General features: G+C 48.3%; 2 protein-coding genes across 2 annotated transcripts; both read right to left on the minus strand.

Annotated features, from left to right (window-relative positions):
- Positions 1 to 4,824: 4,824 nt before the first annotated feature.
- Positions 4,825 to 5,580, minus strand: Fam243a (family with sequence similarity 243 member A). Its single transcript, XM_036203416.1, has one exon. The coding sequence runs from the start codon at positions 5,578 to 5,580 to the stop codon at positions 4,825 to 4,827; it is 756 nt and encodes a 251-aa protein (XP_036059309.1).
- Positions 5,581 to 17,537: 11,957 nt separating this feature from the next.
- Smim34a (small integral membrane protein 34A) lies at positions 17,538 to 20,411 on the minus strand. Its single transcript, XM_036203455.1, has 2 exons — positions 20,405 to 20,411; positions 17,538 to 17,935 (listed from the first exon to the last, which is right to left on the minus strand). Exons 1-2 carry the CDS (start codon positions 20,409 to 20,411, stop codon positions 17,538 to 17,540), a joined length of 405 nt encoding a protein of 134 aa, XP_036059348.1.
- Between the last annotated feature and the right edge of the window lie 5,563 nt (positions 20,412 to 25,974).

The following is a 25,974-nucleotide window of genomic DNA, read 5'->3' on the forward strand; positions in this document are numbered from 1 at the left end:
GAGAGAACGTAGAGATCAGCAGGGTCTAAAGTACCTGTGACATGCCCCTAAGGATGGGTCCTATTTACTGAGAGCTAAAGATAAAGGTCTAATAGGGAAGAGTCAGGAATAAACATCCTGGGAGGTTTGGGTGAGGTCTACCTCTACAGATAACAAAGGTCACCAGGCTGTTAACAGCCTCCACTCCCAGCTTTCTGGGTGGAATGCAGGCATCTTACCCTCCATTGATGAGACACCCTGTGTATTTAGCATTCCCGGTTTCCCCAGTGATTTGTGGGTAAAAAGACTTTAGTTCTCACAACAGAGCTAGGACCCTGGGCCCTGGTACCTGAGGGCCATTGTGTGCCATGGACAGTCCCCTTGGCACTTCTTACTTTGATGGGTGAGAGGATGCACTTGAGAGTCAGGTGACATCTTTGTGGATTCCTGGCCCAACCTAATGCCATGAAGAGATAGGCACAGGGACTTCCTTGTAGGGAGACTTGGATTCTGCTTTCTCATCATCTGGTCACTGGCAGTGTATGTGTCTAGGTGTCAGTCACCAACCCAGTCATGTCTGTGTTTGTAAATGAGCCTAAAGGTCATTGCCCTGGACATAGCAGTTGTCTGAACCAAGCAAAATTGAATATGGAGAGAAGAGTTGCCATGCAAAAAAAAAAAAAAAAAAAAATCACACATGCACACATGGAAGAAGTATATACCATTTGTGAGAGTGTCCAACTGGGTTGGCACTCTAGAGGCAATGGACAAAGGTTCTATTTGCATAGTATGTTGCTTACTTTTCTCCTGCTGGGATAAAAATGCCTGACAGGGGGCCTCTAAAGGAGGAAGGATGGACTTGAATTCAGGTATAGTCTAAGTAGGACCTGGTCTTAGTAGGGACACGATAGGACAGCTGTCTTTTGGTGGCAGGAGCTGGTAGAAATGGCTGCATCAGCAAGGAAGGAAGGGCTGGGGGCAGGATGGGGCTGGGAGAGAGCCCTCAAAGTATGCCCTCTGATGACCCTCTTGGTTTATTAGACCCACAGCTTCCCAAACAGTGCCACCAGTTGGGGACCAGGTATCAAAACACAGGATACGCCAGGTGGGGTGATATCTAAACTACCACATTTATTCACACTAGTTCTAAGACAGCATCATTTTCTAGACCACCATGTTCTTAGACATCTCCTCTGGCCCATGGAAGAGAGTTGGGGGGATTGTTATTAGAAGCAGAAAGGCCAGAGAAAGTGGGATTGTCCATCAGCCCACCCTCAGGCGAGACTAATACTACCAACCCACAAATGCTACTCTAGAGGACATGTGTGCAGTGATGTGGCTCAAGCCTGTACTGGTGTGTGCGTTGGTGTGTGTGCTGGTGTGTGTGTGCTGGTATGTGACTGGTGTGTGCATTGGTGTGTGTGCTGGTGTGTGTACTGGTGTGTGTACTGGTATGTGCACTGGTGTGTGCACTGGTGTGTGGCGCTGTTCACTATTACCTTCATTGGGCTCTTCCCAGAGAGATTCTGGGCTGCGTTGTCCAGCCTCCCTGTCCCACCTCCACAAGGATAAACTTGTGACTCCCATCACCTACTATAGATGGTCATAAATGCCAGGGAGCAAAGTTGGCTCCTCAAATACTCGAAAGGAAATGAAGGCAGAGACATTAGTTTTACTGTGACCCTTCGCTTTGACCTCAGCCTTGACACAGGCTTCATTTTGAGCTCTCAGTAAGGGCTAGGCATCTGTGGTGGCTTCGGCACAGAGGACTCCATTTTAAGGCCCTCAACCCATTTTCCTGATGAGTTGATTGGGCCTCAGGAAAGCCAAACAGCTTTTGCAAGGTCTCAGGATTCCCAAGGGGACCCTGGTACCAAGGTCAGTGTGGCCTCTAACTTTCTGCTTTCATTTCTGTGTGTATCACAAACACATGTTTCACAATTGTGAGTCTGGGGTGGTGTTCCCAAACTGCACATTAAGGTGCCCCGCTGACCTTCTGCTTGCTCTTCTCAGCATTAAACAAAGCTTCAAAGCAATGGAGCCCCAAGCCCGCTGTGTAGATGAGAAACACCCCCACTCACTTATCTTGTCATCTAATACCCACAGGATGTGCTTTACTTAGTTATTGTTGTTTACATTTATTTTGTACTGCAAACTCATGAGGCTTTAGTGGTGTCCTGCCTCCCCTCAATTTCGTGTTGAAATACATTTTGTTGTGGTGTGTAGCTGATGCTGGGTGGTGCCTGTGTTGATTTTCTTATAGGATGTAAATGAGGAGTCGAGCATGCTCCAAGTGGAGCACGGTGGGCAAGCTTGTCCTTATGATCTGACTACCTTAGGGACTTAGCTCACCCCTCAGCTTCCGTGTTTGTCAAAGGGAAGAGCGATAGCAGCTTCCTGGCAGGTCGTCTCGGACAAGAGGCAGTGTGGGTAATGATGTGGTAAACAAGGTATTGTGGGTAGTGACGTGGTAAACGAGGCAGTGTGATAGTGCCTTAGCTGTGAACTGTATTTGAATCTTAGCTCTGTGCACAGCAGCCCCTCCCATGAGTTTGTGCCCCAGGTTTCCACATCTGTAAGATGTAGACACAGTCATCCCTACATTGCATCTGCTGTGATGTTGAAGTGAATCAACTCATGCAGTAGCTGGCCCATGTAGACACAGACACATCAAGAGAGAGGAGAGTTGACACCAGAGTCCACGGTTCGTATCACCCTAGAACTCTGGGTAGTGTGAGATCAATATAGTCAATACAGTCAAAGGGTACCCCCACTTTCAGCCCCCAACTCAGGCGTGTGTCACTTGCACAGTCACCGCTAAAGAGACCAAGGAAGTCTAAATCCCAGTCATGCTAACTGCTCCCAAGGAATTTAAACCTCACAGCACTTGTGAAGTAGAGAAAAGACCACACAAATGTGCTACACAGAGTTGGTTTGGCAGCTTAATTGCCAAAGAGAAATGTGTGTTTAAGGAGCAGAATAAGGGGCCATTGACAGCTTCACAGCAGTGGTTGACCAGAGCATTCAGGTCCTGCTTTCTAGAACTGTGTCTTCTTCCGTGGAAAAGAGCCTTTGCACATGTGGTCCAGTTAAGGATGTTAGGAGGTGAAGATCATGTCAAATGGACTCTAAGTACAAAGACGGGAGATTTGACCCAGGAGAGAAGAAAGTGATGAGGCCACTAGCCAAAGGGCGAGCCAGCCACCAGAAACTGTGGAGAAGTATGTGGCAGTCTTCCCTAGAGCCCCGAGCAGTATGGCCATGCTATTTATAGCTTGACTCAGATCAGTGTAACTGATGTCTAATGTCTGGCTCCCTATGCACAGAACAGGAAAGAATAAATTGCTGCTCCCAGCCACCAAATTTGCAGTCATTTGTTATAGCAGTCACCAGAAGCTCATACAGCACAGTGTAAAAGTTAGATCTGCAACAGGTGGAACTCTGTAGGTGCCCATGGTTGGCAGTTTGGGGTGTGACCCCCCCTTAGATAAGATGTATGATAAGATCCCCTTTCCCAGCTTGAAAAGTCTGCTGAACCCACCATTGTGACTGAAGAACACTGAAGCCCTGGATACCTCTTTTCATCCCACAGCCTCTTTCTGAATAGCACAGGAAGGTTCTAGAAAGAATAAAGCCAAGCCAAGACCATGAAGCATTCTGTCTGGTGAGAGCCTGGCTTCATGGCTTCATCTGCAGGAAACTTTCATCAGCTATTGTTTTTACTTTTTTTGGGGGGGAGGAGCTGAGAATCGAACCCAGGGCCTTGTGCTTACTAGGCAAGCACTCTATCACTGAGCTAAATCCCCAACCCGCTATTTTTTTTTAATAGACTATCTTTAGAGCTTTTTTTTTAGGTTAACAAAACTGAACACAAAGAGCAGAGTTCCCATGCCCTCTCTGCTCCCGCCTTGTGGCTTTCCATACTTCCCCAGGTTGGCCATTATTCTATGCACCTCAGGGTGATTCCTTCTGTTGTAAAGTCATTGCTTGAACATATACAAGAAGAATGAACTTGGTGGTAGGTTCCACGGGGGACAGGCTTTTTCTGTAACAAACATGCAACCACCAATCCTTCTGGCCCACAGCAGACATCCTGAGTTTGAACAGGGTGTTGGACCAACCACAGGAGGCTCTCAGCTCAGACTCCTGAGGTAAATCATGGCAGCCTTGGACCTCCTGATGGGATTCTTGTAGGTTAGATATGGAGGTTCCATAGTGCCCCTCTCATGCCACCATTTACCTATGACCTGTTGGACCATGTGGTGTCTCCCTGGCTCCCTCTGGTGGACCACCCACTTGCCTTAGACATATGGTGGGTTTGGCCTGTGCAGAGGCCACTCACCCACCACCATCTCAGAGAAGCATAGCATCTACTTGGCCATCTGATCATGTCTCTTGCTCATAGCAAGCTAGATCTTCCTGGATTATTTTGGCTGAAGATTATTGGCTTAGTACTTAATTTTGAGGGTTTTTTTTTAATTTTTTTAAATAACTACACACTGAGTTCTCTTTTTTTTCTTAAACCTAAATTTTGACCATATAGCCTTTAATTTTGCTCACCACTGCAGTCCTCTGGGCTTGAGTCTTTCCTATCCTCCCTGTGAACATGGTCCTTAAGGTAGCTATCACAAGATGAGAGCGGAGACCGCTCCCGTAACTATCAACAAACTTTAATGGTGCCTCTAGGAACCACAGGACCTTGCCGGCACCCCCAGGAACCTCTCAGTCCGGGCAGCATTCCTGTGAGTTCACTCCTGAAGTGTCTGTGGTGACAGAGGGCCATCATCAAACCCCGCAGTTCGCAGTGGAGACCGTGCGGCTGGTCTCTCTGTGGAGGAGACGCCCTTAAGAAAACTTCCCCAGGTAGTAATTCTCCCATCTCCGCACCTTGCTGGTTAGGGCCTTCCACTTGCTCAGGCTGACTTTTTCAATCCCTTTGCTAATTAAGTCGCTGAAAAGAATGTACTGGTAAGTGTAGACGTTGTCGACAGATTGCAGACAAAACTCTTTCCTGTTGTTGATGATGAACCATTTCATAGAAGACCAGGCAGAGTCTAAGGGGTTCAGGTAGTTATAGGGGGAGGGCAGGGAGACGAGTTCATGGCCATAGGACTTGGCCACTCCCGGAGAACACACGATGCTGGTTAAGTTAATGCTTGCTGGGGCACAGGCCTGGGCGCCCCCCTCCTTGTCCGCCTGCGGTTTTGTCTCCTCTTGTCGCCTCCGTCCTTTGACCACGATGGCGCACTTCCCATAGGCCTTCTTCACAACGTCACAGAACTCAAAGAAGAGGCTGTCTTCCGGTTTGATGCACAGGTCGTCTCTTAAGAACATCCGGTATTTCCAAGGCACCCACCCTTGACTGCCTCCAGCATGCAGAATACACCAGGTTGGAGTGTTCATGTAGTAGCTGTCACTAAAATCTTCCCCAGTGACAAGAGTTTCTGGGATCTCAGTTTCCCCAAAATACACAGTCTTATACCCATCATATTGCAGAGTTCTCAGGGTGTTCAGATACTGGAGACACTGTTTCCTCCTGACGCTGTCAAACTGAGTTCTGATGACAATGTTCTTCAGAAGAGGGTTTGTCACACGAGCCATGGGGGCTCCCCAAGTGGCTTACATTTCCCCATGGGGGGGTTCTGGAAGGGGTAGGATGATGACCTCATAAAGGGCTCGCTCACAGCTGTGCCAGCCCCATAGCTACACTTCAGACACAAAGCATCATGAGCCACGTGCTCAGAACACCAACCACGGAAAATGCCACCTCACATCCCTCTGTAATAGGTCTTTTTATGGTGGTCCAAGTTTCTGACTCCTTTCCATGTGGATATCAGGATAGATATCATATTAATCCATCCATTTCAGAGGTATTTACCAATTGTGCCGTGTGCCGAGGGATAGCCATGACGTGTTCAGGGAAGCCTGGAATGTGAGTGTGTGTGCCTGTGTACATGCGGAAATTGTGCCACCTGCCTGCCCACTTTTGCAGTTGTTTTTCCAGATGTCAGAGAGTGAAAGAAACAAGCTGTATGCCTGTCCCTCTTAGGGACTGCCAATACTTGAGCCGATTCAGCACATTATCTGAAAAGCATTTGATTTGTTACAGCTTTTTGAGACACGGTCTTGCTATGTAGCCCTAAGTGGCACAGTATTTGACCCAGGCTTGCCTTTTACTTATAGCAATCCTCCTGCCTCGGCTACTTAATTTCTGGGATTACAGATATGCACCACCACATTCAGCAATACTTCATTTTATACTTGGGGAAAATGACAATTTGCCTCACTTTCTGCCTGTTTAACTGTCCTTTAATCAAAGCCAAAGGTGCTCCATAAAGTGCTGAGTGGGTCCTCCAAACGACAGTGTGGGCAAAGGACTTGCCTGGTCTTTTGCTTCTCTGTTGGATGACTGGGAATCTCCTCTTCCCTGACCCCGATCCACCAGGGTTTTCTTGGACTCAGGCAAACCCAGACTATCACCATGGCCAAGTTCACATGAAGTATATGGTTACCAGACATCCCCGCCCCCCAGGCCACAGGCAGCAGCTTCGGGTTAGTAATTGTCTTGTGGCCGTTTTCTCTGGAGACATTCCTTTAGCTGTGGAAAACACGTTAAAGATCAAATTTGATATAGACACCAAGTGTGTGGCCAGAGAGCTCAGAAGTGGTGATGGTGTCCCATAGTCCCCCTGTTCAGAACCTCCGCTTGCTCCCTCTCCTGCCCAAAGGCACCCAATAGGCCGCAATGTCACTTTGACACAACCTTCTGTTTCTCTTACGAGAAGTTACAGATGTGAGAAAGTTGTTATAAGTATGGGAGAACATACATGTGTGTTTTATGTTTTCACAGGTATGCAATTTAATCACATTTCACATAGAAATTACAGGAGAATAAACACTAAACTGATTACTTAGCAAAAGGAGAGAATGGAGGAAAAACAAGGCATCCATATCTCATGAATACATCCACTCTCTAGATTTACTCTGTCTTAGCAGTCGTGCACGATTATATCCAAATTGCTATTTAAGCCACAAAACCAAAAAACTAGCACAAAACATGTAAACAATACAAGTGACACCAAGTGATGAACTGAGGTGGTTTGTTGTTGTTGTCTTGTTTTGTTGTTACTGCGTCGGAAACAAAAATCTCACACACCAAAATGGCACGGCTGCCACCAAAAACAGCCATGTAGACATGGGACAGAAGAGGGGACCCGGAAGTAAACCACACAGCCACAGCCCTCCGATTTTCAACTTTAAAAGTGCCCAAAACATATTGGCAAAAAGACAGTCTCTTCAACACATGGTGTCAGAAACTGACATCCACATGCAGAAGAACGAGGTGATCCTGTCTAAGGGTCACTCTGTAAGACGTAAGACCTGAAATCTTGAAATGAGTAAAGGAAAGCAGTTGAAGCTAGAGATTCAGGTAATGACGTCACTAGCTCAGGAAATGATTACAAGAATTAACAAATGAGGTTGCATGAAATTGAAAAGCTCTTGCATAGCAAAGAGAGTAGGAGAAAATCTACACTGGGGATTAATATCTAGAATGTATTAAAGACGAGAAATTGACCACCAAAAGAGTATCAGATTAATTGCTTGAACAGACAGCTCTCAAAAGAAGGATTACAAATGTCTATTAAATTACGAAAAATGTTCAGCATTCTTAGCTATCAGAGAAATGCAAATCAAAACTACATTGATGCCAGGCAGTGGCGGCACACACCTTTAATCCCAGCACTTGGGAGGCAGAGCCAGGCGGATCTCTGTGAGTTCAAAGCCAGCCAGAGAAACCCTGTCTCAAAAAACTAAAAGGACCAAACAAAACCACACCGCCAGTCTAGCTCATCATGGTCAGTGTGGCTGTCATAAAAACAACAAGCATGGAAGAAAAGGAATCCTTCCAAACTGTTAACAGTTGTGGAAATATGTACAGCCACTGGGGAAAGTTTGAGGGTTTATCAAATAATACTGATAATTAAAACGAGAGCTACCATACGACCCAGCTCCTAGGTATATACTTTTTCACCCTGGGTTTGATCTCTGGGTCCCACATGGTAGAGGAGAGAGCCTACTCCTGCAAGTGGACCTCCACATGCAGGTTTGGCACCCACATCACCGACCCACATAAACAAACAAGGAATCAAATGTCACACAGAGAGATGCCTACACACCCATGTTTATTATGGCTCTCCACAGTAGCCAAACTGTGGAGTGGGCTAAGATGCCCAGAAATGGATGAGTAGATAAACGTAACACACACACACACACACACACACACACACACACACACACACACACACACTGCTCCCCACCCCCACATGGAATGTTTTTACCTTTTAGGGGATGAAATCGGGCCAGTGAGATGACTCAGGATGAAAATGGGCCAATGAGATGGCTCAGGTAATAGCGGTTTGAATAAGAATTCCCAAATAGTCTCGTGCATTTGAACACTTGGTCGCTGACGCTGTTTGGGGAGGTTTAGATGGCACAGCCTTGCTGGAGGAACCACATCACTGGAGGTGAGCACTGAAGTTAAAAGCCTCACGCCATCACCAGTTTGCTCTCTCTGTTCCCTGCTTATCGTTGGAGATGTGTGTGCCTGGCTTTCTGTTCCTACTGCCCAGCACCACCATGCCTCCCCAGGGTAATGGACCCTTGCCGCTCTGGGCCGGTAAACCAAAACAAACCCTTCCTCCCGTGAGGATCTTGGTCATGGCGTCTTACCCGAGCAGCAGAAAAGTAACTGAAGCATGTAGTAAAGGTGCCTGCTGCCAAGCCTGCCGGCCTGGGACCCACATGGTGGAAGGAGAGAACTAACTCCTTTCACATGCATGCTTTGGCACCCCGCCACCCACCCACATAAATAACTGCATAAAAACATGCATGCATGCATGCATACATACATACATATATACATACACATATACATAATTTTTTTGAAGCCATGAGGTTTGCAGGAAATGGAAGGAACTGGAAACAACTGTGTTAACTGAGATAAGACAGACTCGGGGAGACAGGCACCACATTCCCTAGTATACACAGAAGAAAAACAAGAGACCTAAGGTAGGAGAGTGAGAGGGAGTAAGAAATTCATGTGGGAGGGAGGCCGTAATGCCAGCAGTCCCGGGAAAGTAACTACAGAGGGCCTCACAGACTGAGAAAGTGGTGTAAGGTGGCCGTGGTTTCGTGTAATCGTGTACATTAAAAGAAAGTAAAGACACAAGAGAAGCTGACCAGCTTCTTCATTCCCCCCACCCTACCCCCAGTTCCTTTAGCTGTTAGTAAATCGTGGAAGGCCCACAGTGCCCATCCTCAAGGGTGCTGCCACCTTGTAGGAAGAGTCCAGGAGTCCTGGCAGGAGGGACAGGTCTTGGGAGCCACAAGAGGGCGGAGGTGGGGGGAGACTGGAGGGACCCTAGGTTCCCCAGGAGGGGTGGGGCAGGTCCCATCATGAGAACCCAGGAGGGCACGCCTGTGAAGAGGGACTGAGGAGGGGTCCATTGAGCACTCCCTGTGATGTCCAATTTTAGCGAGAAGCACCCGCTCCCTCAGATGGTGTCAGGCTTGTCTTCCACTGTCTCCAGGTGGTATCGCTCCCTTGTCTTCAGCCAGAGAACCTCTCATTCCTAATTCCTGGTCTTGGTGATTTCCCATTCTCCCACCCCACACTGCTCCTGGGTTCAAGACCCACTTCTCCAAGATGTGTTCCAGTTGAGACTCTTCTCTTTTCCTGTTGCAGAATTTGTTGTCATAGTAACCCCACACCAGCACCAGTCTCCTCCCTGAATAATGTCGGATGTTAAAGCATATTTTGAAAACTCTGGTGCTTTCCCAGACTCCGGGGGATGTGAACCGGATGTTTCTACGAAGGTTGCAGACTCTATCCAGGGCATGGCTGGGCAAGTCAGGGAGAGTGGATGGTGGGGGCGGGGCACTGACCATGGCTGCCTGTGTGAATGAGTGTTTGTAATGACGTCACAGCTCAGGGACCAGCACTTGCCCAGAGTGAAGTCACTAGGCCTCCCTGTGTTTATGCAGTCCACACACATTCTGGTCCCCAGGTGGTCTGTTCCTTAACATGCCTAAGGAGTGAGAGCACTCCCTGATGGTTCAGCTCTCCCCAGAGCTAGAGGGCAGACGTGGCATGTTCCACCAAGGCCTGTGTGTTAAAGTCGGCCTCCACCCTGGAGAGCTACTGGGAGTGGAGGAGCTTTTAGGAGGTGGGCTGTCAGGAGAAGCGAGTTAGGGACTGGGGACATAGAAATTCTGGTCTGTGTGCTTGCTCTCTGCCTGGTCCCTCTGTGTCTGTGTATCTGTCTCCCTCCCTCCCTCCCTCCCTTCCTCCCTCTCTCCCTCTCTCCCTCTTTCCCTCCCTCCCTCCCTCCCTCCCTCCCTCCCTCCCTCTTTCCCTCCCTTCCTCCCTCTCTCCCTCCCTCCCTCTTTCCCTCCCTCCCTCTTTCCCTCCCTCCCTCCCTCCCTCCCTCCCTCTCTCCCTCTCTCCCTCTTTCCCTCCCTCCCTCCCTCTCTCCCTCTTTCCCTCCCTCCCTCCCTCTCTCCCTCTCTCCCTCTTTCCCTCCCTCCCTCCCTCTCTCCCTCCCTCCCTTCCTCCCTCCCTCCCTCCCTCTCTCCCTCTCTCCCTCTCTCCCTCCCTCCCTCCCTCCCTCCTTCCCTCCCCCACCACAGTCTCCTACCTCAACACACAGTCCCCACATTAAGTGTGCAAATCCACGTCTATACGGACAGCGAAAAGGAAAAGGGACAAACCACACACAGCTGAAATACCGCCCTCATAAAGGCTTGTGGCCTGGGCTACTTGATAGTAATATGTTTTACTCTCTACCAATTCAGTGAGCAAGTTGGCCTTTCATTGTGATCGCATCTGATTAAATATGAGAATAGGAATTTGATATAAAATGCACAAATCAGTTGCCGTTGGGCATGTTAGAGCAAGAATAGGGCTGAGGGGTTGAGGTAAGCCAGCCAGGCGAGGACCCTGGGAGGACCCTGGGAGGACCCCTGGGAGGACCCCTGGGAGGACCCTGCGAGGACCCTGGGAGGACCCCTGCGAGGACCCTGGGAGGACCCCTGGGAGGACCCCTGGGAGGACTCCTGGGAGGACCCTGGGAGGACCCCTGGGAGGACTCCTGGGAGGACCCCTGGGAGGACCCTGGGAGGACCCCTGGGAGGACCCTGGGAGGATCCTGGGAGGACCCCTGGGAGGATCCTGGGAGGACCCTTGGGAAGACTCCTGGGAGGACTCCTGGGAAGACTCCTGGGAAGACCCCTGGGAGGACCCTGGGAGGACCCCTGGGAGGACCCTGGGAAGACCCCTGGGAGGACCCTGGGAGGATCCTGGGAGGACCCCTGGGAAGACGCCTGGGAAGACTCCTGCGAGGACCCTGGGAGGATCCTGGGAGGACCCTGGGAGGACCCCTGGGAGGACCCTGGGAAGACCCCTGGGAGGACCCCTGGGATCCTGGAGCTTTGGCTGAATGTCACTCAGAGCTCAGAGTACTTTGAAACTAGTCACACAAAACACAAAAGGATCTAAACCACACTAAGTCCCAGGCAGCTGTCACTACCAACAGATGTGGACTGTGGCTAGTGTGGTACTACACAGCCCACTGGCAGTATCAACAGATGTGGACTGTGGCTAGCATGGAAACCACTACACGTACTGACTTCAGTCAAATCACACTGGGCTGTGCACTGTTGGGGCTCTCTCTCTCTCTCTCTTTCTCTCTCTGTGTGTGTGTGTGTGTGTGTGTGTGTGTGTGTCTGTCTGTCTGTCTGTCTGTCTGTCTGTCTGACTGCTGGGCCTTTCCAGTCTCCCAAATGTGCTCCTGGGGTGATACTTCCAATGGAAAGCTGCTCTGCCAATGTGAAATCACCATGCAGGCCCAGCTGTTCATGACTGGGAAACAATGTTTTGGGGCAGTTAGTACTGGGAGTGGCTCTGGCCCCTTTATCTACTATCCGTTAATCAATCCCTGTGACCCATGTTATTGAAATAAACACCATCACCCCATTTACAAAGCAAACAGGGGGCCAAGTGCCCTCCCTTCTGTTCTCAACCGAGGAAAGACTCTGGTCGCTTTTTTCTTTTCTACAGACAGCATTTTAAAAAGAAATCATTTAAAGAAAACATTAGTTTAAAAAGTGTGCTTTCCAGACTGAGGATCGTTGGCCAGGACAAGGAGCATCTTCGCGTCTTCAGGACCTCTGCCTGATGTTACACAGAGAACGGGAGAGCTGGACCCAGTAGGAGCTCGGGCTCATCCACATTCGAGTTGATCTTTCTCTTTCTTATGAGCCAATAAGGGCATGGAAGTGTGCATGTGTGTAAGGATGTGTGTGTGGTGTGTATGATACATAGATTATACACGTGTGTAAATGCACATATGTTGGGATGTATTTACATATGTGAGTACATGTCTATGTGTGTGTAGGTGAGTATACACATACACACATAAATGTGTGCATGTATATGTAGGCACGTGTGACTATAAGTACCTTAGCCTGTCGGTGCACACCAGCTCTCATGAGCTTCCTGTCAGCCAACCTGTAGTGTGAGGATGCCTTCCTCAGGCCTGCAGCCCTCCCATGGCCCACTTCCATGGTATTTCCAGTTGCCTGTCCTAGGAAGAGACTGGAAATATTAGTGTGGGTCATGAACAAATTCTCTTCAGCCTCTTTGGCTCCCTGTTCAGTAAAGGCAAAAACTCCCTCATCAGGCTTCTCTGAGATCTCAAGGGAGGAGAGCAAAGGGCCAGGAGCAGCATCCCCAGCCTGGGGCAGCCTGGGGTTAGAGATTCTAGGTGCACTCTGACCTGAGCATGAGATCTTACTGGCCTCCAAGTGACCCTGAGACTGGAAGCCCTGTCATTTAGAATAGAGTCTTCTCAGGGACTGACAGGGACCCTTGGGAGCAGACGCCTACAGTTCCTGGCACTCGGGTTAGTTTTGAAAGAAATATAACAAAGTTTTTCCTCATTCAAATTGATACATAGACATTCAGATATAGAGGTGGTTTGGTTTCGTATAAATGAAAAGTCTCCCCTAAAGCTCACAGTAGCCCCAAGGAGCCTCTATGGAATGTGGATTGAGAACCCCTAGTCTGGTTCAAACTGGTAGCAGCCACTACTAGTTCTGTTTGTTGTTTAGGTCTCTGGGCTTCCCGAGTGTAAGGGGGTGGGGGTGGGGAATGGTACTTCCCTGCCTTGCCCCCCCCCCCAAGAAGCATGCCTGGTGAGGGGGGTGAGGTGATGTCATAAAGTGACGATACCTTCCAGGCTACAGCATGCAATGATCTGGGTCGTGGGACTCATCCTCCCACAGTGTTTTACAGGCCGCTTCGGCAAGCCCGAGCTCAGCCTCCAGCCCCCAACTCCCTGTAGTGCTCCCATGACATCAGGAAGAAGTGACCTGAGCTGTGTTCAGCCCAGAGTCTGCTGGGCTCTGCCTGAGTTGGACCACAGGGAGCTGGGACTCTTGGGGCCCTCCTTCCTAATAGTGATGGTCCATTTCATAGAAACAAACAGACAAGGCTTCGTTGACTTTCCACACGATGACTGACTAGTGAACTTAAAATGTTGCCGTCATTCCGTAGCCTTCCAGGAGGGAATTCAGACAGACATGACAGAATGGGACAGACATTACTCTCCTCACCCTAACCCTCCACCCCCCCCCCCCCCCCCCCCCCCACCCCACCCCGCACTGACTGTGAACTACCAGTCCACTGATGCTGGGCTCCTTGCTCCCTGCCTGGAGGGAGAACAGTCTGGAGGACAAAAATGTGTCCTAGTCAGCTTTCGCTTTCAAGGACAGGCCTAAATAGAGTCCTCTGAGGGATTGCCCAGGTCAGACTAAACTAGCCCATGACCAGGGCTGTGAGGGACTGTCTTGATCCACAATGGTTGTAGGAGGGCCCAGCCCACTGTGGGCAGCACCATCCCTAAAAGGCGGGGACTGGGCTGTGTAAGTAAGCTAGATGTGTATGAGCCAGAGAGCGGGCTGGTAAGCAGTGTTCCTCCAGGTCTCTGCCGCAGTCCCCTCTTGAGTGCCCCCCTTGACTTTCCTCAGTGATGGTCTGTCACCCAGAAGTGTCACAGTGTGTCCTACAAGTTGCACTGGTCACGTTTATTCCAGTAACAGAAAGCAAACTAGGGCCAACGTAATGGAAACATCACAGGGCTTCAAGGTCAGCTAGATTAGCCCTGAGGCTTCTGTTGGCTGTGTGACAGTGGACACATCTCTCAGCTTCTCTGGGCCTCAGCTTCCTGAATCCTCTTTGTGGAGTCGGTGAGAGGGTGGCCAAGGCTGGTGTGTGGAAATGCACCAGCACTGTGTAAGATCCTTCAAACTAGATCCCTCCCTCCACTGTACCTTAAAGGTTTGAAGGTTGCCAACATGGACTTAATGGCCCCTGTACCTTTTCAACAGAAGCCTTTTGGCCCATGTGTTCAGTGCCCCCCTAGAGGCATTTCTGCCAACTCCTGCTCTGGCCTGATGTTGTTGCTGGATCCTAATGGCTCCTTTGGAGGAAGGGGAGGGGGTGAGAAGGTGTGGTGTCAATGACACAGACATGGGGAATCAGTTGAAGGCAAACAGCAGACTCGTGTATTCAGTAACAGGGAAGGCCTTATATACATACCCTCCTCCCAGCACCCAGGCTGTGTCCCAATCTGGCGGCATTGTGTGGTCATCCCTCATTGGATGCACAATCATGAACAGTGCCTGTCCCTAGGCCCTCAGGCAGACTCCAGGTTGCCTCATAAGGAAGAAGGTTATGTGCATGCCTGGACAACTGGTTTAAGCCAATTTCCTCAACCCTATGGGCCTGTCCTACTACAGACTTAGACTGAACAACAGATTCCATCACGGCCCACTGCTCGGTCCAAGGTGTGTCTGGTTTGTGTGTAAAGTGTCCCCCCCACAGACTCATATTTTGTAAATTTTTTGTCCCTAGTTGATGGCACATTTTTGGATGTGGTGTAAACTTTGGAGGATTGAGCATGATTGGAGGAAGAGGGTTCAAGGAGGTGTGCCTCTGAAGGTTTTGCCTAGTCCCCAATCTCTCTCTCTCTCTCTCTCTCTCTCTCTCTCTCTCTCTCTCTCTCGTCTCTCTCTCTCTGCATCGTACCTGCTGTGAGGGGAAGATGTGCACTCATAGGCTCCAGCAATGACGGGGAGGGTTGGGTTGGGCTTACAGGCTCCTGCTATGATGTTCTGTCCAAGTGCCTAGAGACAAGCAACCCTAGCTGAACCTCTGCAACTGGGATTCCAAATTAATCTTCTCTTTAAGTTGTTCTTTCCAGGTGTTTTGGTTACAGCTGTGTAGAACTAAACAAGATGGCCTGTGTCCTCCAAGACCTTATAAACGTTGGGGTTCTTTCTTGTACCCCTGGGGACTTGGGTTCTGAGAGGGGCCAGCCTTGGTCCTGACCCTCTGCGGGTGGATCAGTTTCACCCTTGACAGAAATCTCATCTGGGCCTAGTGAGAGGCAAAGTGTGGGATCAACCTGGGGCCTCTGCTTTATGTGTGGTTTTGCTAATTAAGCTTTCCAGTGTACTCTGTGTGAAGTGTATTTGTAAGTAGAAGCTGTGGGATAAATTACCCACCCAGCGTAGAGAGAAGGCAGCTCCCTGCTGCCTATGTACTGATGAGACTGGTCCATGCCTGAACAAACTGCTGGCCGCTTGTGTGGAAGGTGATGACGCGTTTTTACAAGCCAGGAGGGATACAGCTGCGGCCCAGACAGCTCCCTTGTGACAAGTGACAGTGACAGTGTTAATATTCTCCAAAGAGCTCTAGGCTTTGTGTGCACACGGGACGGCAAGCTCGACAGACCATTGCTGGCGGCTTTCACTGTGTTGTTCAGGGGTGTCAGCAGTGTCTACTTACAGTACGAATGTAGACATTTGTATCTTTTTTTGACCTGTCCTGTGGTACATCAATCAGTTTTCTCAATCTTGTTGTAATTTGTATGCATCTCATACATGCTTTCCTGGCGGAGTCCATATCCTGTATAAGAGTCTTGGTAGTCCCACACTGTTGCTACCCTGCCAGGCTTGGGAGAGTCTGGTTGACCAGGCGTCCATATGCTATGAACTACACAGAGGGTGATCTGCTCTGGCTCCTTGCTCTGTAGGTGTTTATTCAATGCTGGGGCCCTACAATGCTCTTGGAAGGAACCTCTGCAACTCTCGCCTCCATTGCACCCCAACTGCTGGCCAGGGTTGCCTGCCCCCCCCCACTGTGCCTCTGAGAACCTGTGTGTGTGTGTGTGTACAAATACACCACAGATATATTTACAGATATGTATATCTGTGTAGAGACAGATTGAATTACACATGTGTGTAGGGGTGTGTGTGTGTGTGTGTGTGTACAAATACACCACAGATATATTTACAGATATGTATATCTGTGTAGAGACAGATTGAATTACACATGTGTGTAGGGGTGTGTGTGTGTGTGTGTGTGTGTGTGTGTGTGTGTGTTTATGCACAGGAAAGAAGAGAGAAGAGGATGCAGAGGTCTAAAGGGAGGGAGCAAGAGGAGGTGACAATGTGTGACATGAAAGGAACACCATTTGGAAACAGGAAGGGACCGGTAGAGAAGAGCAGGGGCTGGGGGAACATCAATGAGAACATAGTATAATGATGTACGGAAATGCAATAATTAAGTTCATCTGAGTGTTAACTAAAACTTAATTCAAGAAGTAAAAGGGGGACTTACTGAATTCTGTACTAAAACCATCAACACAATCATTGTCATCGCTGCTGCCGCCAACCAGCAGCACTCGCTCTGCCCATTCGGTCTCCACCGCCATCTCCACCGCCATCACACCACTATAACATGCCTCTCTGCATATTTTGTATTTCGAAACATAACCACATGCAGGGTCTCCCTAGAGCTTATCTCTGTGGTATGGCTGGCAGCCCTGGCACCATTCTCCTCACGTGACCTATAAACTAAGTTTCAGAGAAGTTCAGTCATTGGTTCTCAGACGTCAAAGACCAGAGTCTGGAGCTCCTGAGTCCTGTTCATTGTGTCCACTCTTCCAGGGAAAATGAAGACTGATTAGCTTCTTCTATGAACAACTTTGGCCCTAAAGTCAATGGAATAAGTCTTTAAAACAAAGTCACTGTTGGTGGCAATCCCAACTCCTACATGTTCTGGGTGATCAGCTGCCACTTAGAAATGTACACGATCCCTAGAAGTTGATTGTTAATCCCAAGCATTTGACTCCATGTTCAGCCTTCATCCCTTGACAAGAAGCCACCCCTTTGCCCTCAGGAGTATCCTGAAGCACTCCGAGGACCCTGAGTCCCCTTCTGACCAATGGCTTCTATTGTTTCTTCTTCTTAGACCAGAAAAAACTGAGACAAGCTGCTGGTGACTGCTCACCCTCAGAAGTGTCCATGGCTAGAGATGCTCACCACGCCCTAATCCAGGGCTCAGTTCCTTTCTCAAGATGCCTGGCAGGCCCCAAACTGTTCTACTGTAAAACAGCCGAGGCCTCTGAGTGGTGGTTTGTTGGCCTTGGCTTTCAAGGGACCCCCTGGGTTCCCATGTGGAGCCTGTCTTCTTCCCCTCTTGGGTCCAGGCCATCTTGATGAGGCTGGAGGGCTGCTGTATTGCTGATGATCAGTGAGCACTCAGCTACCTTGCTCTGAAACCTTTCCCATTTGAGTTCAGAAGTTAAGTTGGAATAATAAATGTCCTCCAAGGACCTCTCATTCTTTCTGAGGATGTTGCTGGCCAGCTGGAAGATGAAGATCACACCATAGATGCCGATGATGGTGAGGATGTACCAGGCGGCACTGGTCGCATCCGGCAGCCTCAGGGCCCTGGTACAGTTGGTGCTGTTCCTCCCCTCCACAGGGTCACGCAGGAGGGAGCTGGATGGGGTCTGGTTGAAGGCTTCCTGGGATTTCCACTTGATCACTGGGAAACAGAAAGGCCCCGGGTGAGACCAAGTGTCCTGGGCTAAGAGTGCAGGCTCATATCCAAAACCATGGCGGGGTGAGTACCCGGGACAGCTTATGGAGGCTTTTTGGGTGCAGTAGGTGAGAACCTACCAACATATATGCTGCTCTTTTCAAAAGTCAACAGTTCAAAACACAAGCTTCTGAATATAACATCATCAAATTTAACCACACTTAAAATTGTTTGAATGTGTTTGCTTGCCAGAAAACTTAAATACAGGAGACCAAAGAGATGGCTCAGTGGGCAAGGATGTGTATTATACTCTCACAGAGGATCTGAATTCAGTTCCCAGCACCCATGTCAGATGGCTTACAACTGCCTGAACTCTAACTCCAGGGATCCCACGCCCTCTTCTGGCCTCCATGGGCACCTTCAGTCATGTGCACAGACACACGTGCATCAACACATAATTAAAAAATAAAAGCTTTCAAAAATACAAATGGCAAACTGTAGAAACACTGCCATTTATACTGCTGACTTTCTCACCAGCCTTCAATCCTCAAAGGAAAAAAAAATCTAAAATCTCAGTAGAAAGATATGCAGTCAGATCACAGGACAGAGAAAAAGGAGCTTCCTTCAGTGAAAAGAAAATGTCAGCACAAGGAAAGTGTGAGTTAAAAAGGGAAGACAGCTGGGCGGTGGTGTCTTTAACCCCAGCACTCGGGAGGCAGAGCCAGGCGAATCTCTGTGAGTTCAAGGCCAGCCTGGTCTACAGAGTGAGTTCCAGGACAGCAAAGGCTACACAGAGAAACCCTGTCTTAAAAAAATCAAAAGTAAAAAAAAAAAAAAAAAAAAAAAAGATGATTGAAACACACAGAAGAACGCGCACAGGGTATTTTCAAATTTTATATTATACATCAATGACTTAAGCATTCATAGAGTCTCTTATCTGTGGGAACCCTGGAGCCAATCCTCCAAGGATAGTGAAGAACTCCTGAATAAAGTGAGTCATTACAGCCACCAAGTGAGGGTGATATTCATGTGGAATTTCCATGCATTGGAGCCATGAAAAGGTTTTTAGATCTAAACAGTAATCAGTAGAAAATAAGCTAAAACAGTGTAAAAACCTGTGGGTGCATTGATTTTCCTTGAGTTAATGAGCATATACACTTAACCAGATTCCTTCCCTCTAGCAAATACCTGAGGAAAATGAATTTATGAAAAGGAAAGGTCATTTGGTCTCAGAGTTCCAGAGGTTTCACCCATGGTCACTTGGCTCCATTGTGTCTTTATCTGTGACAGAGCAGCAAACCGTGCAGAAGTGTGTGCTGGAGGAAGGGGTTTTCTATGGTGGCCAAGAAGAGGAAGGGGTGCTGGATTCCCAGAGTCCCCTTCAAGGTCATTCCTCCAATGACCTAATGTCCTTCTGCTAGGTCCCACCAGCTCCCAGCAGCACTGATGCCCACTTTTCCACGCCACAGCAGTCTGATATCTCTGTGGGAGAATATACACAGAATGAGTGGCACTGGTCGCCCCTCGAGAAGGGAGCTGGGGCAGGAGATGGGCTTTCCACAGTGCACCCTTGGTGCACTTTGTTTTATACAATGTGTACTTATATTCCAAAAGAATTTAATTTTAAAAAGGAGTACAAGTTGGCTTTTCTGGTCTCCTTGGCTCTGGGTAAAGATATCATGAGATTAAGATCTCAGCTGCTGTTTTAACTCAAAACTCTTCTCTGCCGAGGGAGCCAGAGAAGTCACATTCCCCGAGTGACTTGTTGGCTACACCTCGGTGTGCGGGGTCCACCCCATGGCTCTCATATCACCCACTGGATATTCGGCTGCTGCGCTTTCACTGTTTTCTAAAGTAAGACGTCAAAGTTTTTTTTGGTGTAAAATCAGAGTTCCTTGGTAGAATGAGTGGGTAATCTTACTCATTTAACAGAAAGGACTGTTTAAATGGGAATCTCCAAGCCACACTTGTCAAAGCCCAGGACCAATGAGATGAGAATCTCATAACTTTAGCTCTTGGAAGCCTTTCTACACTGCTGGTAGAATAATTTGAGACCTTGAGGGAACATAAGGGGAAAAAAATCTCACAATGACTATTATTTTTTTAAATAGCAAATCAACCCTATAGGAATACAGTAAATTTTGATTAGTGCAAGAGAATTTATTTAAACTTAAAATGAATATATAAACTCATAGAACTTTCTGGAAATTGCTAGGTATATATTCAAGTACAGAATAAAATCTGCCCAGCTAAGAGCTATAGACATTCAGTTGCTTTAAAACCAGCCAAATCTCAACTGGAAGGACACTAACGACACCAATGCAATCAGTGTTCTTTGTCTCTTCGGGATGAGAGTAAACTCCATTGTAGTTTAAAGAATAAATACATCCTGTGCCAGGGGTGTGCCCACTGACACCTGTTACTTACTGCTGGGAAGCAAACAGGACAGCCGGAGCTGCCCCACCCACTACTCACCGTCCATGGCTGCTCTTGGCCTTGACTCTCAGGGGCAAACTCAAGAGGCTGCCACAGAAGGGAGGGGGTGATGACAGGGGTCTGTCTGCAGATCACAGCTCCAGTGTGCCCGGGCTGCACCCCAAACACTGCAGAGCAATCCCCAAACAGCCCACTGCAAATAGGAGACTTCTCTTCTTTAACTGATCAGAGGGTCTGAGGGAGTCCTCCGTGCCCACAAGAGACAGCACCACCCGTCTGTGGCTTGTTAGAAAGGTCCAAACCAAAGGACTTTCCTTTGTAAATGCAGGTCCTGGGAAGCCTGTAGCCCTCTGAAGGGCACATGGGAAGCCTGTGGTGCCAGGGTGTTCTCTCTGGGACTGGATGGCCAGCTCTGAACCCAGATGATTCCGGCATTGTCCTGTTCTGCACCTGTGGCAGGTGTGGCCAGTGCCCAAGTTTAGCAGAGGCCGATTGTCACAGGGACAGGAAGATCCATGGTCAAGAGTCACCGGCTTCCTCTCTGACAGTGTCCTGGATGATGACATGCAGCAGGAGGGGCAGCCCCAGGACAGCAGGTGGGGCCCCCTGGGAGAAGCTGGAGAGTGTACTGGCCAGGGTTCTCCAGGGAACAACTGATAGAATACATGTAGTGAAAGAGTTTTCACTAGATTGACTCACAGGTTGTGGTCCAGGCAGTCCAGCAATGGCTGCCTCACACTGGAGAGGCCAACATTCTGGTAATTGTTCAGACCAGTCCTCATCTGGCACTGAGCACCTGGAGAATTGCTGGAGTGCTGTTGGTCTTCAGCTTCCTTTGGGACCCCGAAGAAGTTGGTTCTAATATTGGTGATCAAATGCCACAGCAATAGGGTAGGTGGACTCGCCAACAAGAGTGAAGGCAAGCAGGCAAAAACCAAAGTGTTCCTTTTCCACGTCTTCTTACCGGGCTACTACCAGAAGGTGTGGCCCAGACTTGGGGTGACTCTTCTTGCTTCAAATAATATGATCAAGAAAAACCCTCAAGGAGTGAGGGTCAGGCAGGTTGGACTTTAGCCACGTTTGACAGCCAATGTTAGCCATCACAAGTCCAAACCTTGTCAACTTGACACACAATCACATCTCCTTATGTCAACAATAACTGGGTTGTAATCCCACCTCTAGCATGATATAACTGTGCCATACAACTGCAAACACATGATATGCCTTAGAGTGGGTGGCAAAGACCCTTGAGGGAGGCTCAGGATCCTATAACTTAACATGTGATGATGTAGGTTTCCAGTACTTAACCACTAATGTCACCTCAGTCCATGATCAAGACATGGAGGGGAAGAAACCCAAGCACTGCTCAGTGTTCCCACTTCTGTGCCAGTTCCCCTTCTGTGCGGCACTACAGCGCATGCCCAGAAGCAGCTTAAGGAATTGTTTGGGCTTGTGGTTCCAGAGAGGCAGCAGATGGCTGGAGCAGGAAGCTGGGAGGTCACATCTTCAATCACTAACAAGAAGCAGAGACGGGGTGTGTAACCTAGAGGCGGGGTGAGACTATGAGTTCTCTAAACCATCCCCAGGTGATGTGCTTCCTCCAGCAAGACTAATCTCTTAGCAAACTCACAGTGTGGTTGGACAAAGGGTGGTGTTATGAGTCCTGTTTAGCCAGGAAGATCCCAGTGCAATGCTCTGACTGGCCCGAGTCAGGGACCCACTGTGGCATGTGCTGTCGAACAAACAGCACATGTTTGTGTGGTCAGTGTTTGAGGCCACTTGGAACAAATGCTCAGAAGGTCATGAAAGCTCACCAGTCCCAGGTCACCCTGGCCGCTAAAGGGCATGAGTGAAGAGGGTCGGAATGAGACAGATAAGCCAGTCAGCCATCTGGAGGGATAACCCATGCCAGAGACAGTGTTGTCCAAAAGAGGACAGTGGATTCAAGACAGTTCTGGAAGGGGACTCACAGGGTGCAGTTAACTTAGGTAACTGGTGTACTGGGCTGGATAGTGCACGGTCGCTTTCCTCATCTACCAAATGCCCAGTAGAAACAGCTGGATGAGGAAAGGTTTGTTTTGGCCTGTCTCAGCAGGAAAGGCACAGTCTAACACGGCCTTTGGCAATGGAGCTTGTGGTGGGACTCATTCACATCTAGGCTGGTCAGGAAGTGACGGTTAAACTGGAAGTGGAGATGGAGAGAACCTTCAAAGGCCTGCCCCTGGTGACCGTGTCCCAAAGGTGCCAGTTGGGGACCAAGTGTTCAGGCCTGTGGACAGACAGAATCTTTCCAGAAGACGGGTCCAAGCTGAGCTTGTCTGGAACCAGAGCTTCGCTGAAGTGAGTACAGTAAGGTTCTGGGACAGTCGTCCTGGATTTGAGTGGGTCCCCAAACCCAATAGCAAGTGTCCTTTGAAGAGACAGAAAAGCTGAAGAGCTGCAGGGAAGACAACCCGCGATGACCCAGATTCGGGGCGGGTCTTCCTGTTTCAAATAACATAGCCATCTGCACATTCTCAATCATCTGTGACTGCAGTTTCAGAGGATCCGATCCTCATTTGGCTTCCACAAGCACCAGGCACACATGTGGTGCACAGACATACATGCAGGCAAAACCCCTATACACATAAAATAATTTAAATCTACAAAACAAAACAAAACAAAACAGGAACTCCCCTAGGTTGCCAGTAAAACATTTGAACGTATACTCACCGGAAAAGAACTTAGCAATTTCTTATAAAGTTAAGTGAATACCTCACAACTAAGTCCACTCCTAGGCATGTTCACACAAGCACTAGCAGAATGCCTACATTGATGCTAATTATAGTACTAATAGCCCAAGTCAGAGACAGTAAAGAGCCTGTCCACTGACAAGAGGACAGCAATGTGCAGTAGATCCTCACAGAGAAGTGCCGTTCAGAAATACACGTGAACGGACCTCAGAAGCATCATGCCAAGTGCATGGAAAGAGCCACCGAGGACCACACACCGCTTGATAGATTAGATGAGACTTCTAGAAAAGGCAAACGCATTGAGACAGAAAGCGGAGCTGTGATTGCCAAGGTGGGAGAAAGATCATGCACAGCGGCCTGAGGGGGCGCCCTGTGCTGCACTGAGAGTTAGGGGGCTCTGACCTACTCTAATGTCCATGTTACAGTATGCATGGTACAACCCAGTCAACTGGCCTTTGGACTGAGATTAAGCACTAATTACAAGTGTTTAGGGAATGAGTAACAAAGCCAAACGTGATGGAAGCTCATTAAAAAAAAAAAAAAAAAAAAAAAAAAAAAAAAAAAAAAAAAAAAAAAAAAAAAAACATTGGAAAGCACAAGAACAGATTTTAGAACCCAGGAAACTCAGATGAACTAACAATCCATTTAAGAGCTGATTTCCTTGGGGTGAAAAAAATCAAGTGCACAGAGGATTAACTTCCCTAGTAAGAAATAAAGAAGGAGCAAATACTAAAGCAACTGAAGGGACGTCTCGGGCACAGGAAAGTCATGTGACCCCACACTTCCCTGTCCTGTGTGGCTTTCAAAATTTGGACCAAATGAATGGTTTTCCGAAAAGTATGAATTATCAAAGATATCCCCCAGAGAAACTTTAAAAATCAGAAAATGTTGGTTCTCAGAGAGAAGACTGGGGGAGAGGGGGCTGTAAAATCACCACCCAGAGAATCACGTGGAATCACATGGTGCCCACTGTCCCAGAAGTCAGTTCTGCTGGTGTTTACTGGGAGCTTTAGGAAGGCCTTTGTTTTGGTTTTTTGAACACTAGAAATCATGAAGAAAGGGAATAAATCTCTTAATTTATTTTGATGAAGCCATCTGTCATCAATACCCTGAGACACTCACCATGGTACAGAGAAATGGCAAGGCAGCTTCACGTGAGGATTTAGAAGGAAACGCTGTAAGTGTAGTAGGAGCTGGTGTGTGAGACAGTGGATTGTGACGGCTGTGGATGGAGCTGGGGTGTGCTCTGCAGTAGGGTGCTTCCCAATGTGCCCAGCAGCCTGAGTTGGCTCCCCGACATGCACAAGGAAACTAGGGAGGAAGCCAGGCATGGGCACTCATGCCTGCACTTCAGCTCTCCAGAAACAGAGGCAGGAGGATTCTGAGTTCAAAGCCAGCCTAAGCTAAATGGTGCAATCCTGTCTTGATAGATGAGAAGGTGCATGCTCCCCCAGTGTGCTAGTTAAATACATCTCAAGTCAGAAAGCAGACTTGGCAAAAGCCTGGAGGGCATGAGGACCCAGGAAATGTGCATATGCTCTGCGTGGACTGAAGGCTGGCTCCTTCTCATATGTGCAGCATTCAGAACCTTCTCCACACATCACAACAGCTCATAGACGTCATCTGTTATCATTTAGGTTATTAAGGACAATGGGCATAATTAAAATCTATTGCATGCATATTTTCTGGCTCATCACTCATCTTCTGGGAATTTGGGGTATCTGGTGTGGGTGTGTTTACAGGACATTGGTGCAGATGTGGCTATTGCCCCATTGTTTGTAACAGCCAAAGACAGGAAACCACTTAAATGTGCATCGGGAGAGGACCAGGCTGGAAGCGGGTGTCCATATATCCAGCTCCTTTGCAAGTGTTAAGGTAACAAGCGAGATGCTGGGCACTGATGAGCTTAGGAGGAGGAAGGGTAAGCATGGTGCTGACTGGTGTGGACCAGACCATTGCTTACATAGGTCACCAGATATTCCTGTTTGTGCAAGAGTGCCTCTGAAAGGAAAGAGATCCTTCTGTTGTCTCCAGACTACATCCTTTCAAGAGACTTATTTGTTTTCCCACGTGTGAATTGCCCAATGAAAAGGAACTATTGTTTAAAATAAAGAGTTTGTAACGAGCATGTTAGCCCTTGCAGAGATTCAGTCTTTTCTGTGTATGTGGTGAACTCTTGCTTTTAAGCATTTCAAATCCGACCCCCAGCCTTCTGTCTGTGCTCTTGATCTGCATTTTCTTGTAGGAATGTTCTATGTAAGCTACAGTCTGTCCCCAGAAAGAGAATTAAGAGACAGCAGAATAAACCATGCGTGCAGATTGCCTTGATTTCAACCCTCTCCCCGCAAAGCCTTTTGGATTTCAGTCGTGAAGTCTCATTTTCAGGGACCCCTCACTCCTAGGATGCTGGTCTGCAATCTCCCGAAACCAGGAAATTGGGGCCAGAATTTTTGAACCACGGAGCTAGGTGAGACCCATGGATGCTCTGCCCCCTTGTGGCAAGAATATGTTATAACAACCAGGCCATTGCCACATAGGTGTGTGGATTCTGTGTCCAGCCCACAAAATTTCAATAGGCAGCCATGCAGGTGTCACAGTATGTTTCCTATCAAAATAATGGTTATATTGTGGGTCTTACACATAGACATGCAGTAATAATTTTTTTGCAATATTAATAGTTTAAAAACTACAAACAAAACAAACAAAAGCCAAACCAATCCAAGCAGGTATGTAAACACAGCACACATACATAAACACCACACAAACTCTGATATTTATGCTTAGGTGATAACATTTTTGCAAAGGATTGTGGGGTATGTTCAGCCTGGTCCTTCCTCAGTTGGACAAAGTTCTCATTGTAGCTTCCTTGTTGTATGC

Source organism: Onychomys torridus, chromosome 12 (assembly GCF_903995425.1).
Source record: "Onychomys torridus chromosome 12, mOncTor1.1, whole genome shotgun sequence".
Lineage (NCBI taxonomy): Eukaryota > Metazoa > Chordata > Mammalia > Rodentia > Cricetidae > Onychomys > Onychomys torridus.